Source organism: Nasonia vitripennis, chromosome 2 (genome assembly GCF_009193385.2).
Source record: "Nasonia vitripennis strain AsymCx chromosome 2, Nvit_psr_1.1, whole genome shotgun sequence".
NCBI classification, from domain to species: domain Eukaryota; kingdom Metazoa; phylum Arthropoda; class Insecta; order Hymenoptera; family Pteromalidae; genus Nasonia; species Nasonia vitripennis.
In genome coordinates, this window is record NC_045758.1 from 17,125,820 (window position 1) to 17,142,826 (window position 17,007).

General features: G+C 39.6%; 2 protein-coding genes across 2 annotated transcripts; both read right to left on the reverse strand.

The window, feature by feature from the left end:
* Positions 1-1,181: 1,181 nt before the first annotated feature.
* LOC100114872 (glucose dehydrogenase [FAD, quinone]-like) lies at positions 1,182-3,939 on the reverse strand. Its single transcript, XM_003427896.4, has 2 exons — positions 1,557-3,939; positions 1,182-1,436 (listed from the first exon to the last, which is right to left on the reverse strand). Exons 1-2 carry the CDS (start codon positions 3,348-3,350, stop codon positions 1,290-1,292), a joined length of 1,941 nt encoding a protein of 646 aa, XP_003427944.1. The 5' UTR covers positions 3,351-3,939; the 3' UTR covers positions 1,182-1,289.
* Positions 3,940-4,409: 470 nt separating this feature from the next.
* On the reverse strand, positions 4,410-5,732 carry LOC100679932 (zinc carboxypeptidase). Its single transcript, XM_031923888.1, has 7 exons — positions 5,674-5,732; positions 5,262-5,614; positions 5,116-5,183; positions 5,005-5,042; positions 4,840-4,906; positions 4,687-4,771; positions 4,410-4,603 (listed from the first exon to the last, which is right to left on the reverse strand). Exons 1-7 carry the CDS (start codon positions 5,730-5,732, stop codon positions 4,410-4,412), a joined length of 864 nt encoding a protein of 287 aa, XP_031779748.1.
* Positions 5,733-17,007: the final 11,275 nt, after the last annotated feature.

The following is a 17,007-nucleotide window of genomic DNA, read 5'->3' on the forward strand; positions in this document are numbered from 1 at the left end:
TAATTTTTAACTCAAAATATTCAGGCAATTGAAGTTTGCATTTGATTTTGAATATGGATGTCAACACAAGGAAAATGCGTTTTCTTCGGCGATGGAAAAGAAGTTGACGTGCGCGATGAGTCACTTCTTGAGTCAAGTAGAAACTGTAGGCTATGTGGTCAGCCATACGATACAGTGCATCGTTGAAATCGCTAAAAGACTTGTCTTCATAAAAAAAAATAACGACAGAAAACATTCTTGGAAATTTGTTGTAGGTTCTGGTGATTACGGTTTTTCATACTTATTATTGCTTGTTATTATTATTACTCTGGTAGAAAATTGATCCTATTTCTGGGCAGAATTGCTAATCAAAATTTTTTAAAATAAAGTACTTTCTCTAAAAAAAAACTTAACGAAAGTAAAAAGGTTAGGCGCGTTTGATGTTTTGCGTATAACCATGCAAGTCAATAATTATGTTTACAGTAAAATTACAGATTAAAAAACAACTGAGATCAATTATAAAAAGTCAAGTTTACAATCATATTATTTTATTTATAATATGAAAAACAAAAAATCATTATGTTCAATTGAGGTCCGAGTGGAATGATTGGTAATTTAAACTTAAGTAATATATTGATCAATTACAAATAACTCAAAAGATATTTACTACGTAACTTGCCATGCCCCTCACAATTTGTTCATGGTACATACTTGTTCACGGAGTGGTCTTATTGTAAGTGTACCTTTCGCATATTTCATTTGTGTACATAAACATATAAAATTCTTATTTCAATAAAAGGTAATATTTTATGGCAAGTTACGTAGCAAATATCTTTTGAGTTATTTGAATTTATCAATATGCTACTTAAGTTTAAATTAACAATCATTCGACTCAGACCTCAATTAAACATAATGATTTTTTGTTTTCCGTATTATAAATAAAATAATATGATTGTAAAATTGATCTGTTGTTTTTTAATCTGTAATTTCACTGTAAACAAAATTATTGACATGCATGATGATACGCAAAACATCAAACGTGCCTAACCTTTTTACTTTGGTTAAGTTTTTTTTTTAGAGATATAAACGTCTTCTATTTCTAAATGGCCGGAAGGGCTGGCTAAAGTGACTAATTTTTCAATGCATTGATGTCTATAATTCGTCTCACGTTAGAAAATATTTCTTTCAACGGATAAAAGACGTATATTATTATTTATATTTATATATTGCACATTTATTTTTTCTTACAAAAACATATATAAAACATTTTTTTATTTTTTTACTTATATATACAATACTACTGACTGACGTTAGACCTCCACCTTATAACCCCAGTCTTCTTTAATGATATCGGCAAGTTTTTCCCCAATCATAATTACTGGAATGTTCGTATGCCCGGTAATGATCATAGGCATTATTGAAGCATCTGCTACTCGTAATCCTTGAATACCTTTGACCTAGAAATATACGAGTAAAGCCATTAATTTCATGATGTGTATTAAATCCACAATAATATCGTCATCGTTTTCACGATAGATCACAAGCTTTCACGAATCAACTCGATTTCCAAAACGCACCTGTAATCTTGGATTGATGACACCCGTCGGATCGTTATCCGGGGCCATTTTACAAGTCCCAGAATGATGGTATATCGTGACAGTAAAAGTTCTCAAAGCGCACTCCCAATATTCGTCCGAATCGTACTGCCGATCTTCGCATCCGGGCACAGGAACTTCGTGAAGTTGCGACTTGAATCTTCGCATAGCCCTCGTTCGGCTGACTTCTTTCGCTGATCTGATTCCTTTCACCATTATCCTGACGTCTTCTGGATCTTGCAAATAGCCAGCGAAAATTTTTGGTTTTTCGTTGGAATCGTTGCTTCGCAGTAAAATTTTTCCTCGACTTTTCGGCCGCATGAGCATCGGGAAAATAGTCCACGAGTAGTGTCCCGAGATGTTCGAGTACATTTTATTCCAGTACTCATTGGAGATGCCCATGTTTTCGTGGATCACAGAGTCCGAGACGATCGAAGCTCCGATGAACAGCAATTCAATGTTCGGAAACACGTCCAGTTTCGTTGGCTTATCCACGTCGATAAAAGCCAAGGCTTCGCAGCCACCTGGAATAGTGAAGGGGCCAGTTTTCCTGATCAGATAATCGGTTAAATAGGGCTTGGCGAAGTTGACCATGTCCTCCGTAACGATACCGACAGGTTGATCGACCAAAAATACCAGGCCACCGTAGGCAATATGATCCATGAGATTTTCTCCAACCGGAGCATCTTGAACGACGTCGATCTTCATTTCTTTCAAGTGTTCAGATGGGCCGATGCCAGAGAGCATCAAGAGTTGTGCCGAACCGACAGAACCAGCGGATAAGATGATCTCTTTTCTGGCTATCGCGCGAATCTTCTTGCCCAATTTCGTGAACTCCACACCGTAGGCCGTTTTCGTCTCGGAATTTATGAGTATCCTGTCGACGTGACTCAGCTTCGTTACGAACAGGTTCTTCCTGTTGTTTGCGGGATACAGATAAGCTCTGTTCGTGCTCATCCTCATGCCGTTTTTCATGGTGCTCTGTATGTAAGAAAATCCGACGCTCTGATTGTAAGCGTTGTAATCGACCACAGGGTATCCCAGTTCTATACCTGCTTTGAGAAAGCCCTCTGCCAATGGCGTGTGATAAGGTGGATGAGAAATGTGAACGGGTCCATCGGTGCTGTGCATCTCTTCGTTGATCCTCAGTCTTTCTATTGCAATATTTTCGAGTTTTTTGAAATACGGCAACACGTCCTTGTAAGACCATCCCTCGTTGCCCATCGCAGCCCAGTTATCGTAATCCAACGAATGTCCTCTGGTCGCGATAAGGTAATTCAAAACACTGCTTCCTCCCATGACTTTTCCTCTCGGCCAGTTGCACTTACGACCCGACATACCTCGGCAATAGTCATCGGACGGTTCGGTTTGATACTTCCAATTCAGATCGTTGCTGAGCTGGAGATAGTTGACGATGATCGGTATATCCATCAGCAGATTTTCCTGACGACCAGCCTCGATCAGAAGGACCGTGACGTCTTCTATTTCGCTTAGCCTCGCAGCTATGGTAGCCCCCGCACTGCCGGCGCCGATGACGATGAAATCGTACTCCTCGTCGTTTCTAGGGGTAGTGTCTGCCAGTTCACTGTTCAAATTTTGGTCACCTTCGTACAGGAAATTCATCGCACCGATGGACAGTTGAAACAAAGCGTCTGAAAACGGTGCGTTTTTTTCAGTGAACCCATAGAGATCGCGATACGGTAAATTAGCTCTTGCAAAGACCGATGCACTGATAGTCACGATAACACTCACTAACTGCACGAGTAACCGATTCATCGTGGGACAGAGCAAGAAAGATGATCAAACTCGATGCATCGATTTTATACGTCGTGGACGAGCGTTTATGGCGTTGATCGTAAACGCAATAACCCTCTGTGTGCGAAAATTGAAATTTTTTTTGTAATTGCAATCAACTTATATTGCTTTTTATGATATGATTGTTTAAAGGAAATATCGGTAAGATTATATAAATATCTTCATGAATGATATATTCTGAGCTGCTTACTTTTTCCAAGTCTCGGAGAACAATCAAGCTTGTGACAACTGCAACTACAGACTGATGAATTTTACCGTAGAATTTTACTTTTAAGCCTCGTGAATCTCAAGTACATTGACGCATTGCGTGTTTAATTTTTAAACTAGAGAAGGCCGATTCGTAGAGTTGGCTTCTTGGCAATCGAAACTTTACAACGAGGACGAATGCTATTGTAATTCAAGTCGTGGATTTATCGGGAAAAAGTTATGCCCAACTCAATGAAATTGCGTGATTCACATAAAAAAACTGAAATGATACTATACAGCGATGATGAACTTGCTTATCATTGTTAGGATCTAATTTTTTTATGCGGTCGATAGAATTATTGAATTTTCATCATCAATAATGTAATATGTGGTGTATCTTCCTTATACAATAAGTGAAATATAACTTTTTATTAGATTCTTGAATTTATATATAATATTATAATAATATTACTATCGTTGAGGTTGAAGATTTTTCAGACGCATTACCTACGTGCAATGACACGTGTACTATTTTAGCTGAAACACTGTGTCACTGCGTGTTTTGCTACATTACAGATGGCAATGGTGCTCGAAATCGACTTATTAATATACAACGAGTGTATATTTGATGGAGCAATTAAAGCGTCTTAATTTTCGTTACACAATGGTCTTATGACGAAGGACATAATAATGTAATGGCTACTAAATTAGCGTTTAATGTTCATACGTAAACGAATAAGGAAAGTATGGTAATATATATTTCAAAAATCAATAAAAAACATTCCGTCATTATTTTTATTAATCGAAAAAACAAATGCAAAAAACGTATTGCGACTAAGAGTATCCCAATTTTCTACCTTCTTCAAAAAGAACGATCAAAGAATCAACCACCTCTTGACCAGTCGGAATAATTTGCTCTGGCGGAAGTAACATTCCGAAGTCACCTCGATCGCGAAGTTCATAAGCAAAAGCTAATGGCAATTTCAATACTGCCTTTACCCAATCCACGGATACCCCGGAAACTGGATCTGAAATTTAAATTTTATCATAAAATATTATATGGGTATATTTTAATATACAACAACATGACAAAAGTTACACTTGAACTTACACATGGTTTCAGCCAAAGATCCAGGAGTGTATTTACTACCATATCTCTTAGATATTGCTTCCGCAGCCTTTACGGCAACCGAATACTAAATAAAATAAAAAGGTTTTTATCAGAACAGATGCTAAAACTGCAAATATTATGGTTAAATATTACCGTTTCGTTATAGTTATCAAGATGCTCCTTGGTGTAGGCGTAAGGTACCATGATAAGTTGAGCAAAGCTATGGAAACTTATGAAACACAATAATTAATCTTTAATTGACAGCATATATTCGGACAAGGTCTTTGATTCGATTTCGGAAAAATGTTCGGCTCCTGCATATCTTCGGTCGCACGAATCATTGCTAGCGCCGACTTCTATAAACGAAATCAGATAACGTAATATCAATAAAAGCACGAAGAAAATTATTTTTTTTTAATGCAAACTTACGCATCCATTTGTAATTCCAGTTTCTGTTAAGGTCTGCGCCAAAACAGCTTGATCCTGCAGACTGTGATCTAGTTTTCGACCACATTCAATCCTATATGATAAAGATAAATTAAACATGGATAATACTTATTCGTAATAAAAAATACTTACTGAGGTATGAGTGTAAACATAACCATCGGGATTGATCGATGGGAAAATGTACCAGTCGTAAGATTCGGATAATTCGTGAACAGTCGGTTCAGTGCTAGAGAGCAATTCATTGATTAAAAATGTAACCGTGGCCGGTAAAATCCATTCCCAAGCATGGATACCACCCTCGATGAAAATTCCCGGCTTGTTTGAATTGTGCGAAATCTTCACACCCTTGATGTCTCGTCCCTCGTAAGTGTGACCACCGATGATGGTTTCCACCTTTTCGCAATACTTCATCGGCAGGTTGTCGAGCCAATCGTAGATTTCGTCCAGGGTATGGAAGCTCTCTTCCAGCCGAAGATCGTCTCTTTGTCAGCCTTTTGTCGATCGATCAATGCTTCTACGTTATCAACGAACTTTTCGTGCTTTATGCCCGAATCGTTCATGAGCTCGATGAAGTAATCTAGGGCTTTTGCAGTTATCATGATGTCGGTTGGGATGGAAACGCTTGGACCAGACCAAAAGCTCATCTGCGTGATCAATAATTGTTTTTTAATTTTGGATATAGAAAATTTTGCACTGGTGTATGCTTACGCCATCCCGAGATTCCACAAGGTCTTATAAAAACTTCACTTCTTTATCTTTCTTTATGACCATTCAAAAAACTTTATAGTTTTCATAGCTGACTTTTTCTGCGGCTGCTATTGTTGCCGTCAAAAGGAGTAGCGTTATAATCGAACGCATTTTGTGGTGCGATGTCTTTGGCACTGAATCTCTGACTAAATTAACCATCGAAACACGCTCTGCTTTTATTAAGAGAAGATTAAAGCTTTATTTAGCGTTATCTCGGCCTCATTGACTCAATTGTCCGTGTAATTTATGTCTACGCAAAATATTATGTCTAACCAAAGTAAAAAGGTTAGGCACGTTTGATGTTTTGCGTATCATCATGCAAGTCAATAATTTTATTTACAGTGAAATTACAGATTAAAAAACAACTGAGATCAATTGTAAAAAGTCAAGTTTACAATGATATTATTTTATAGAAAGCTAACCTCAAAGTGACAACTTTATTGTCGATTTTGAGGTTGTCGTGCTATAAAAAATCGTATGAGACTCGCTTCGCTCGTGCGAAAAACCTCGAGCAAGGTAGAAAACCATCTCCCACAATAGTGTCATAATATACTTTTTTTTTTTTACATGGCATTTGGAACTCGAAAGTTCATCGCCTCACCTACGCAAGCCTTCCACGCTGCCCTATCTTGTGTCAACCCCACCCAAGATGCACCTCTCCGATCGACACCCACCCGTCCTATTTCTACTAGATCCGCTTTTACGTTGTCCTCCCATCTACGTCTAGGTCTACCTAGAGGTCGCGTTACCATCGGCCTGCCCTTCATGATCAATGTCTCCCATTCTCGCTACGTGCCCTGCCCATCCCAATCTGCGCGATTTTATTATTCTGTTAATATTTGGTGACGCGTACAGATTGTGTAACTCATCATTGTGTAGTCTCCTCCATTCCCCGGTTTCCTCATCTTTCTGCGGCCCGTATATTTTTCGCTAGACTTTATTTTCAAATACCCTAAAACGGTTGTCCGCCTGCTTAGTGAGAGCCCACGTTTCGCACCCGTACAGAACCACCGGCAGTATTATTGTCCTGTATATTCTTATTTTAACGTTTTTAGACAACAGCCTCGACTTAAGTAAATTACTCACGGCGTAGAAGCAAGCATTACCCGAATGGAGTCTCTTATTTATTTCGACATTAATCTCGTTTCTATCATTTATGGTCGTACCCAGATACCTGAATTCGCTAACCTTTTCAAAAGTAAAATTCCCAACTCTGAGATCTTCCTCCCCTCTGCAGATGCCTAGCTTATCCATAATCATGTACTTTGTTTTTGATTCACTCACTTCTAACCCTGTATACTCCACCGCTTTTATGAGGATTTCCGCGTTTCTTGCTACCGTTTCCCTACAATCCCCCAGTATATCCAAATCATCTGCGTAGCCTAGTATCTGCGTTGTTCCATTAAGCGTTGCGCCCAGCTGGCTAACCTGCATTTTTCTAACGGCATACTCTAACGTTAAGTTGAACAGCACCGTAGAGAGTACATCCCCTTGTTTTAAACCATCACGTATCATGAAGGGTTCTGATACATTACCGCCTACTCAGACCTTTCCCGTGCTTCCGTTCAGACATATTTGAATTAATCTCACGAGTTTTTTCGGTACACCGAGAAGTACTAGAATTTGATACAATTGCTTCGCTTAATAGAGTCGTACGCTTTTTTAAAATCTATAAATAGTTGGTGTATGGTTTCGCAAAATTCCCACTTTTTCTCTAACAACTGTCTTATGGTAAACATTTGATCGCTCGTCGATCTGTTGCGCCGAAATCCGCACTGATAATCTCCTACTATATCTTCCGCGAATGGAGTGAGTCTAGCTTGTATTACGTTTGACAGAACTTTGTAGCACGTTGCTAAAAGTGAAATACCCCTATAGTTATTGCAGTCTGTCTTATCCCCCTTTTTAAAAATCGGTATAATGATAGATTCCTTCCAATTTTCGGGTATTGTTTCATTTTTCCAGATGGCACATACTAGTTTATAGATTTTGAAAGTGAGCTCGACGCCCCCATATTTGAGTAACTCAGCTAGTATAGTCATTTCCCGAAGCTTTGTTGTTTTTTAGTTTTTTAATCGCGACCTCTACTTCTTGGTAGCTCGGTTCCTCCACGTGGGGTTCAGCAGTGTGCATTTCGTCCCCTAATTCTTCGCTATTTTCGTGCACGTTTAATAATTTATCAAAATAATTTTTCCACAGCGCAGTAATTCGTTGTCATTTGTTACGAGGTCCCCGTTTTCGTCCTTCATCAATTGCGCTCTACTCCTAAAACCCTTTCTGATGGCGTTAATCCCTCTGTACATTTCGCGGGGGTTATTTTCCTTACTGTTAGTTTCTATTCTCCTAATAAGATTCTTTTGATACTCCCGCTTCTTATTTCTGTAGATCGCGCTCGTCTGTTTCCTTACGTTAGAATACTCTTTTACGGTCCTATCGCTTCTATTTTGTAAGCTATATAATTTAGCCTTTTTGCGCCTTTCAAACCAGAGTTCGCACTCTTCGTCAAACCATGGTTTGCTCTTTGGCTTTTTCTTTTTACCCAGTACTTTGTTCGCGGCCTCTTTTACCGTTTTTTCGATGTCCACCCATAAGCTATTCGGTTCGTCATTCCCCTCCGGCGATGTGTTTGCTTCTTCAAGTGCCTGAAACCCGTTATTAATTTCTATCTGGTACCTAATTCGCTCTGTTCTATCTCGTAGTTTCTCAATATCGAAGCTTTCTACCTTGTTTGGTCGCTTACTATTTTGATTCGTTACTAGTCTAGCTCTTAATTTGGCTACTAGTAGGAAGTGGTCCGAGTCACTATCTGCCCCTCTGTAAGCCCTTACGTCAAGAACATTAGTATGACGTCTTTTTTCAATGAAGAAATGATCAATTTGGTTCTGTGTGGCCCCGTCCGGCGATGTCCACGTTGCCTTGTGTATGTTCTTGTGCTTAAAACACGTAGTTTTGATTATAAGATCTTTTGCCGCCGCGAAATTTATGACCCTAATACCGTTATCATTGCTGGCTTCGTGCAGGCTTTCCTTACCTATAGTAGGCCTAAACATTTCCTCCCTACCTATTTTAGCATTGAAATCGCCTAATACTATTCTTGTGTCGTAAGACGCGAACTGGTCGATTACCTGCTCTAAAGTTTCATAATAGAGATCCTTAGCTTCTTCTTCTTTGTCCTCCGTAGGACAGTATACATTAATAAATACATATCTATACCATTCCCCTTCGATAATAATGTACGAGAGCCTATCATTGACGGATATGAAACTTTTAACCGAATGTATGATGCTTTTGCTTACGAGAAATCCGGTGCCTAGAGATCCTCCACTCCCGGCCCCATACAGGTACGTGAAGTTACCCGATGCTAGTACTCCGCCATCTGGCCACCGCGATTCCTGTATTGCTACCAAATCTAGATTGTACCTATCAGCTTCCTTAACGAGTTCTTTAAACGCACCTGCTCTGTATAGACTGCGAACATTCCAAGTTCCGACCCTAAGTCCCTTTTGGTTCGGATTTGATTTTTTTGAGCCATGATGTTATGTTAAACCCGCGCGCTTCGGATCCTGTTCCGATCGCAGGTGAGTCCATCGTTCTAGAGGTGATAACCCCCATACCTCTCTAGAACTAAGTATGAGAGCTTTCCGACTTTGACGAGGACAGTGTCAATTCGTCGTCAGACACACTACGGTTTCATTCTCGCATCCTAACGCCCCCCTGCAAGGCAGCGCGCCTTCGCTGCCATCGTTACCGCGTAAGACCAGCTGACGAATCATTCTACACATCCCCTTTCGGGGCAGTTGTCATCGCTCCCGCATCCTCCTCGGCAGCAGGATTTTTGCCCATTTTTGTAATGTGTGATGAAAGAGATAGATTGAGAGATAAGAGATAATGTGAAGTGTTTTTGTTGTTGTGGTGCTTGCGTATTGTTTCTAGATGAATGCGTTCGACAGTGTGGGCTCATCACACCCACGCCTGTTCCTATCGGCTGTCCGCGGCTGCTTATTCAATTTATTCGCAGCTAACCTTTTTCTCAGGGGCTGTTCCTCTATCCGCAACCTAAGGACGCGCTGTGTAGTGGTGATAGGCACCCACCCGTCCGATCTGGACGACAACGCCCAAGACCCGCTTAGGGTAGCGGCATTGTAACAGGTCATAATATACTATTATTGATAATACGGAAAACAAAAAAATCATTATGTTTAATTGAGGTCTGAGTCGAATGATTGGTAATTTAAACTTAAGTAATATATTGATCAATTACAAATAACTCAAAAGATATTTACTACGTAACTTGGTATGCCTCTCACATTTTGTTCATAATACATACTTTTACACATAAAATATTACCTTATATTGAAATAAGAATTTTATATGTTTATGTACACAAATAAAATATGCAGAAAGGTACACTTACAATAAGACCAGTCCGTGAACAAGTATGTATTATGTCATAAACCTAATAATCAAATTTACTTTAAATCAGTCAATTTTAAAATTTTTGACGTTTAAAAAAGGTTTTTACAACAAATTTGGAAAATAAAAGATAATATGTTAGGAATGGTAATCTAACCTTACACATAATTCATGCATGCATACAAACATGACTACCCTGGCAGAAATTAAAACTAAGAAAAACTATGAAACTTTAACAAATACAAAAAATTATTGAGAAATGTAAAGAAAGACGTCTCACCCTTCGAGATCTCAAAACTGGGCGTAGATTTCTCATTGATTCTGGAGTAGAAATCTCCGTTCTCTCAGCAAATTCCAAGATCAATTCGAAACCCTCTTCTCGCAAGCTTTATGCGGCCAATGACACTACGATAGACACATTCGGTGAAACGTTCCTGTTGTTAGATTTAGGTTTGAATCCTCCCATAGCGTGGAATTTCGTCATAGCGTTCGTGCCTCATGAGATTATAGGAGCAGACATTTTATTTCATTACGGTTTAACTGTAGACATTCGCAACCGTCGTCTCGTTGACTCGGTTACGTCGCTTTCATCCGTAGATTTAAGTTCCAGTTCTCGGAATCCATTCGGTAGCTTCTAGCTCCAAATGTCTCGACTCAGTTCAAACCTGACATCGTTCATCACATCTACACCACGGGCCCGCATTTATGGCAGATATTGATACGTGAATACAAAAATCTACAGCGCGCAATATATTTCGACAGCCTCGTCATCGAAGACCCTTGGCACCTAGACACCGAGCGTGACCGGCTACCGCGAAACGATATTTGCATGTATGCACGAACACTCAGAAACTTTGTGCGGCGACTGTAGATGCTACACGGGTAGCTGCACCCAAGGAAACTCAAAACAGATACTTTTTGAAGATTTTATTATGAGAACCGTTCTCGGTGAGAGCTTGAATGCGAATGAACAGGAAAAAATGGTCGTTCAAACGTCCTCTTCGTCTGCGATCTTGCTTTCTTTTTTAACGCGCTTTTGTTTTTTAAAAAATACGCAACGCCTTTCACATGTACATATGTTCATTATACATACTTATACGCACATACAAATATAAACACACATGCATACACAAATACATACACCCGTTGTCGAACGGTCACATATAGCCTCTACGCTATATGCCCGCACCTCTCTATATATCGATTTTAGAATCGGGGGAGAGAATTTGCGGCCCCGATCGATCCTCTACGATCGTCGTGCACGCAGCAGACGCGCCCAAATGTGGCGCGCTGGGTTTTTGGTGGTATAACCACTCCACATATCTTAACTGTGTCGGGAACAGCGACAGTGCAGCCGCTGTTCAAAAACATAACCTTAAATTCAAGCAGACAATGTAAACATATTTACTCTGCGCAGCTTATAGAAATCTGTGGGAAAGCGATACCAACGAATATAGACTTGGTATAGAAGGACGGTCAGTATTGGCGCCGGGGTCCCATTTTGAAATAGACGTAGAGCCTATACTACACTATAGCTGTCCCCCAAGACTGCATAGGAGAGACCTATAACACACTATACCTGTCCCCCAAGTTTTCGTCCCTTCAATTTAACCCGTGACCGTTCTTCTATACCAAGTCTATATTCGTTAGCGATACCCAACTGTATTACGCATAATAGCTTGGGCGGCCAACTTCACGGTCCTACCACACTGGAGAAAAAAGTAGAGATACTGTTTTGAGCATTCGTGATATATAAACTCGCTTATTATGAAACGAAACGGCTTTTCTACAAATATTTTTGTTGGAAATCATAGTTTAGCTCAGAAAACATACCGTTAAGCTAAAAAAACTCACGGACAGTAACGATAGGCATTTTCTTCTGTATCATGAAAAATCCGAACACCAATATTGAAGTAAATAGTGTTACGGGCACCGCGGCTTCGTCTGCTTCTCAAACTCGCCTTCGCGGCAGAAATTCATTTTAGAGTATTTCCAGTAATTTCAGATAAACCTCATTTTAACACGCGTTGGCCAGAAATTCTGCCCAAAAATAGGGTCAATTTTCTACCAGGGATACAGATTGATTATAATAATTTATTTATTATAGCCAAACCATATGTTCTATACCTTTTGACGAATAACGTCAGATGCAAGCTCGTAGATGTAATTAACTAACTAAATTCAATGCGCGCTTCTACATTCAGATCGGATATTTGTTTTTCAACCAATCAAATCGCTTTATTAACGGCTTCACAACATCCGGTCATCTCTTTTTTAAGAGAGGATCACTTATTTCCGCGCGCGCCACAAGTAATTGCAGCTGCAAGTTCAAGTAAGCTGATATCGATATCTCTGTATAAGCCTCTCATTTGCACTTTTACCACTGACAGTGGTGAGTATATCTACACGTCGTGTAAGTAACTTTTCTCCGGTAGGCGCAAACAAGCACGTTGGCCCAATTTTCTAAATATATAATACTCCCTCTCTTTCTCTGATGGCTTAGACTGGACTCGCATCGTGTGCGCCAACCCGGCGAGCTCGAAAGATCTTGACTCTTGGCTGCACGAGCGGTGTTTATAAACACGTGCGCCCGTTCCTTTTCCCGATCAATTCATATCGGAATAATTTTATTTAATATCATCATAAATGTTCTCAAGCAACGAGTGCGAGATGTATGGCAAGACATAGGCCCCCAAGGCCTTAATAGGCGCTTAATAGGGCAAACAAATTCGAAAAAAAACGCCGTAATTTGGCTAAAAATGCACGTATCTTACTCTTTTTTTTTTAAATTCGGTGTAGCGTGAGTAGAAAATAAGTTTCTCGCTATTAAATGTAGGAAATTTAATTATTGAAACGTCAAAAATTATAATAATTTTTTTGTCGTGTTTTTCTCCGATTTTTTCTTTTTTTGTCATGTAATAGGCCCTGCTTATTAACAGTCTGATCTCCTGCGATGTAAATGTACATGCGGTGATATAAGTATAAAAACTCTTAAATCAGGGGGTATAAGTACTTTAATAAACGCTAGCTTAAGAAGGAAAGATGGAAAGCATACAAACATAAAGTTGACCTAGATTATTATACATTCTAGTTGCCATACTATGTACAATCGCCAGAGAACTATTATTAGTGCAATCAGCCATAGCACAACTACGTATTTACAAGGGTGTGCAATTAAAAATGTCATCCAAACCAAAGAAACAAGACAAAAGTTCGGATAACAAACAAAGGAATCATAAATATAACTCTGATTGGGAAAAGGAACTATGGGCAAAAGGTAAGTATTATTTTTCCCTATCGTAATTATTTTACCAGGTAACTTTCGGTTTTTGTAGAAATATTTTTTGTATAATAACCTTCAGCATTTTCTAAGTTTAAATCATTGGATTATTTTATATTTATGAAATTGCTAACTTGCCATCAGTCGCTATCACGTGCATCGATACCTGTATATTCATTACCACATTTATAATACTACCCTATACATCCTGGATGTGTATACGTAAATTTAGTACCGTTAAATCGGCCAAAGGCTTGCATAACCTCCAAATTTCCTGCTTTTTCGATTTCTTCGGATCCTTTCGGTTTACGCTTTCAATTTCGTAGTCAGACTATTTGAATGGATATTAAACGGCTTTCTTTATTAACGGAAGTCAAAAACCTACCCTTTCTGAACGAATTTTCAAATGTAAATGAATTCGGTTTACTAGAAAATCAATAAAACAAACTGCAAAATGTAAATTGGTCAGAAATTCTCAAACAAACACAGCTCGTTGATACACACCAATTTTGGGCAAAAGTTTATGCATTCCAAAATGCAGGTGGGAAATCTATTTTCCGTGAACTTGCATTTTTTGCGCTTACCCTATTGAGTTTACCGTCAAGTAATGCTATAGTGGAAAGGGTCTTTTCTGTAATAAACAGCGTTAAAACTAAATTCCGTAACAAAATGCTTATAAAATTATTAGACGCCATACTAAGAATTAAAATGCATTTTTATGTCAATAAAACCTGCTGCCAAAATTTTGTACCATCTATTTTGTACCATATCGAGATGTTAATGGATTTTAATTAAAAAATATTGTATAGTGATCAGCACGAAACAGTAGAAAGGGATGTCTCAGAACAGAGAGAAGAAATGGAAATAGAATCTCTACTAAGTGATTTGGATATAGATTATCCCTGTATTTCGTTAAACGAACGTTTTTAATTAAAAAAAAAATACATTTATTGTGAAAAATAGTTATGTCGTTCGTCATTTAAACCAATCATTTGCTATTAATAGAGGTCAATAGAGGTATATTCAAAGTGGAGATTTGTGACGATTTTGCTACCAATAGGTGGTGACACAAGCTTCCCGAAGTTTGGCCACTCTGACTAGCATGCGTATATCATCGATGCTCGAGTTACAAATTCTACAAGGTCTGCCATATCTAAAGTTGCCACTAAATTCTCGTATTTGGTTCAGCCCTTGATTATTGCCTAAAATTTTTACTAATTGAAAATAAAGCACATATGTTTTGTTTTCAACGTTTATAACAAAACCTGTATCGCTTATTTGATTGAGCTCTGCTATAATATTTTTAAATATGCTCTAGTTCCCAAAATATTTTCTATCATCTGAATAAAACAATGCTACTAACAAAATGTTGTCCAGCTGAGATGAAACACTTGATGGAAAACAAGGCAATGATACGTAAACTGCTCCTAATTTATTAGTAGCTGCGTGTGATCCGAGTGCATTGCTTGTTTCGAATTCATCCTGGTATAAAAATAATGGAATATAAAATCACAGGCTCTACATATCTACGTCCTACGCACTCTGCGTAGGTACGTAAAGCCTTTGATAGCTAAGTACATAGCTGATAGCTCTGACCAACTAACGTGATGCACTCTGTCTGCTCTGCAGTGTGATCAGCTGACTCGACTCTTGATCTATATAGATCTACTGCAATACATAGCGATACGATCCGTAAAAAGCAGCGACGCCTAGCAGACACCCCTCTCTCGCTCTTTTTGCAAAGGGCGACAATACCTATTAAAATACAACGTTTAAAACAGCTAGAAAGATTTAAAATTATTTCGTAAACTCGTCAGTCAATAGTTGAACCGTGCGTGATATTCGATTCGATTATCGATTTTATCCATATGTACACTAGTTCACTATCGCCCAAACGATGGCGCCACCGGGCTTTCGTGTGTAGGATCGTACGTCAGGATGATTGGTGAGAGTCCTACTCTCTCGAGGATCGGAGCCTGAGGGTAATGATAACCACCAGCTCTTCGGGAAATGCTTTATTATGTTCTTCGTGTGACTTGCCAGTTCACGCGTTTGAACCGTTCTGCGGCTCGCAGGCCGCGACATGCGCTCGGACGTACTCTCTCTCTCGCTCTAACCAACATGGCGGACATCCCCACTCCTGACTACGCAGGGCTGCCGAGGGAGCTCCCCACACGTGTTCATCAACTGCGTACTTACCCTGTTGTAACTTAAAAACTCCAAAACTCAAAAAAAAAATCTGTGCCTTGTGAGATTTTCTTCTGTTTATTGTGAAAAAATGAACGTCGAAAGAATTGAGAAGCGACAGGAAGATGTTACGAGTGAAATCACAGATCGCACCAGACCAGGCGAGCACATATTCAGTCCCTCATCACACCACCAGAAGAGCGAACACCAAACAAAAAATGCACTCATCTTCCACGTTTCCAGTCCCTCTGCCCTCATCGCACCACCAGAAGAGCATATCATCCAACATCTCCCTTATCATGTCCAGATTTCCGGAAAATGGACATCAGGCTGGACCTAAAATCAAGTCGATGATCAAGCTGGCATGATAGAGACGAAGAAATAGAGAGGGAAATGGCGAATTTAGCAGGTTAGTTTTTGTACGTTTTACGACATTCGATTGAGCTCCGTCTCTCTCTTTTTTTCTGTGCCCGGATACGATTGAGACTCTGTGTACGTCCTGGTGCTGTCTCTTGCACTAATATTTAGCTACGTCTCTCTTTTTTTTCTCTGTGTAGGGATACAATTCAAATTTTCTCTTTCTCTCTATGTGCGTCCTGGTGCTGTCTCTTGCACTAATATGTGCACATACTTATAACTATTTTTTTTAGTAGATATGCATAACCCAGACCAGCAACAAGTATGGCCAGACCTGAAGTAGAGATGCCTGAAGAAGGCAAGGAAGGAGGACATCAAGGTACACAGGATCAAGGTGCGCAGCATCAGAATGCACATAATCAAAGTGCTCACTATTACCAGCAGCCCCAACCACAGCTAGCTATTGGTAATGGTGTAGGTGCTCGCCGTCAAGAGCTTCTGCAGCAGCAGAACGTTGTAGATGTTCGCCCTCGAGAGCTTCTGCAGTAGCAGTAGCAACAGCAACCCCATGGACAGCAGCAAAATGGTTTAGGTGCATACTTTCGAGGGATTCTGCAGCAGCAGCAGCAACAGTAGCAGCAGCCACCTCGACAGAAACCGCAAGGTATGAATAATCGTAACAGAGAACGTCCGCGCATCAGGTCTAGGAGCTCGCCTTAGAGTACATCAGCAGCTGCAAGCAATACCAAGCACTGCAACAGCCCCTGCTTCTCAAACTCGCCTTCGTGGCGCTACAAGCACTGCAGCAGCCCCAAGCACAGTGGCAGGTGCAAGCACCACAGCAGCCCCAAGATACACAGCAGCACCAAGCACTACATCAACCACAAGCA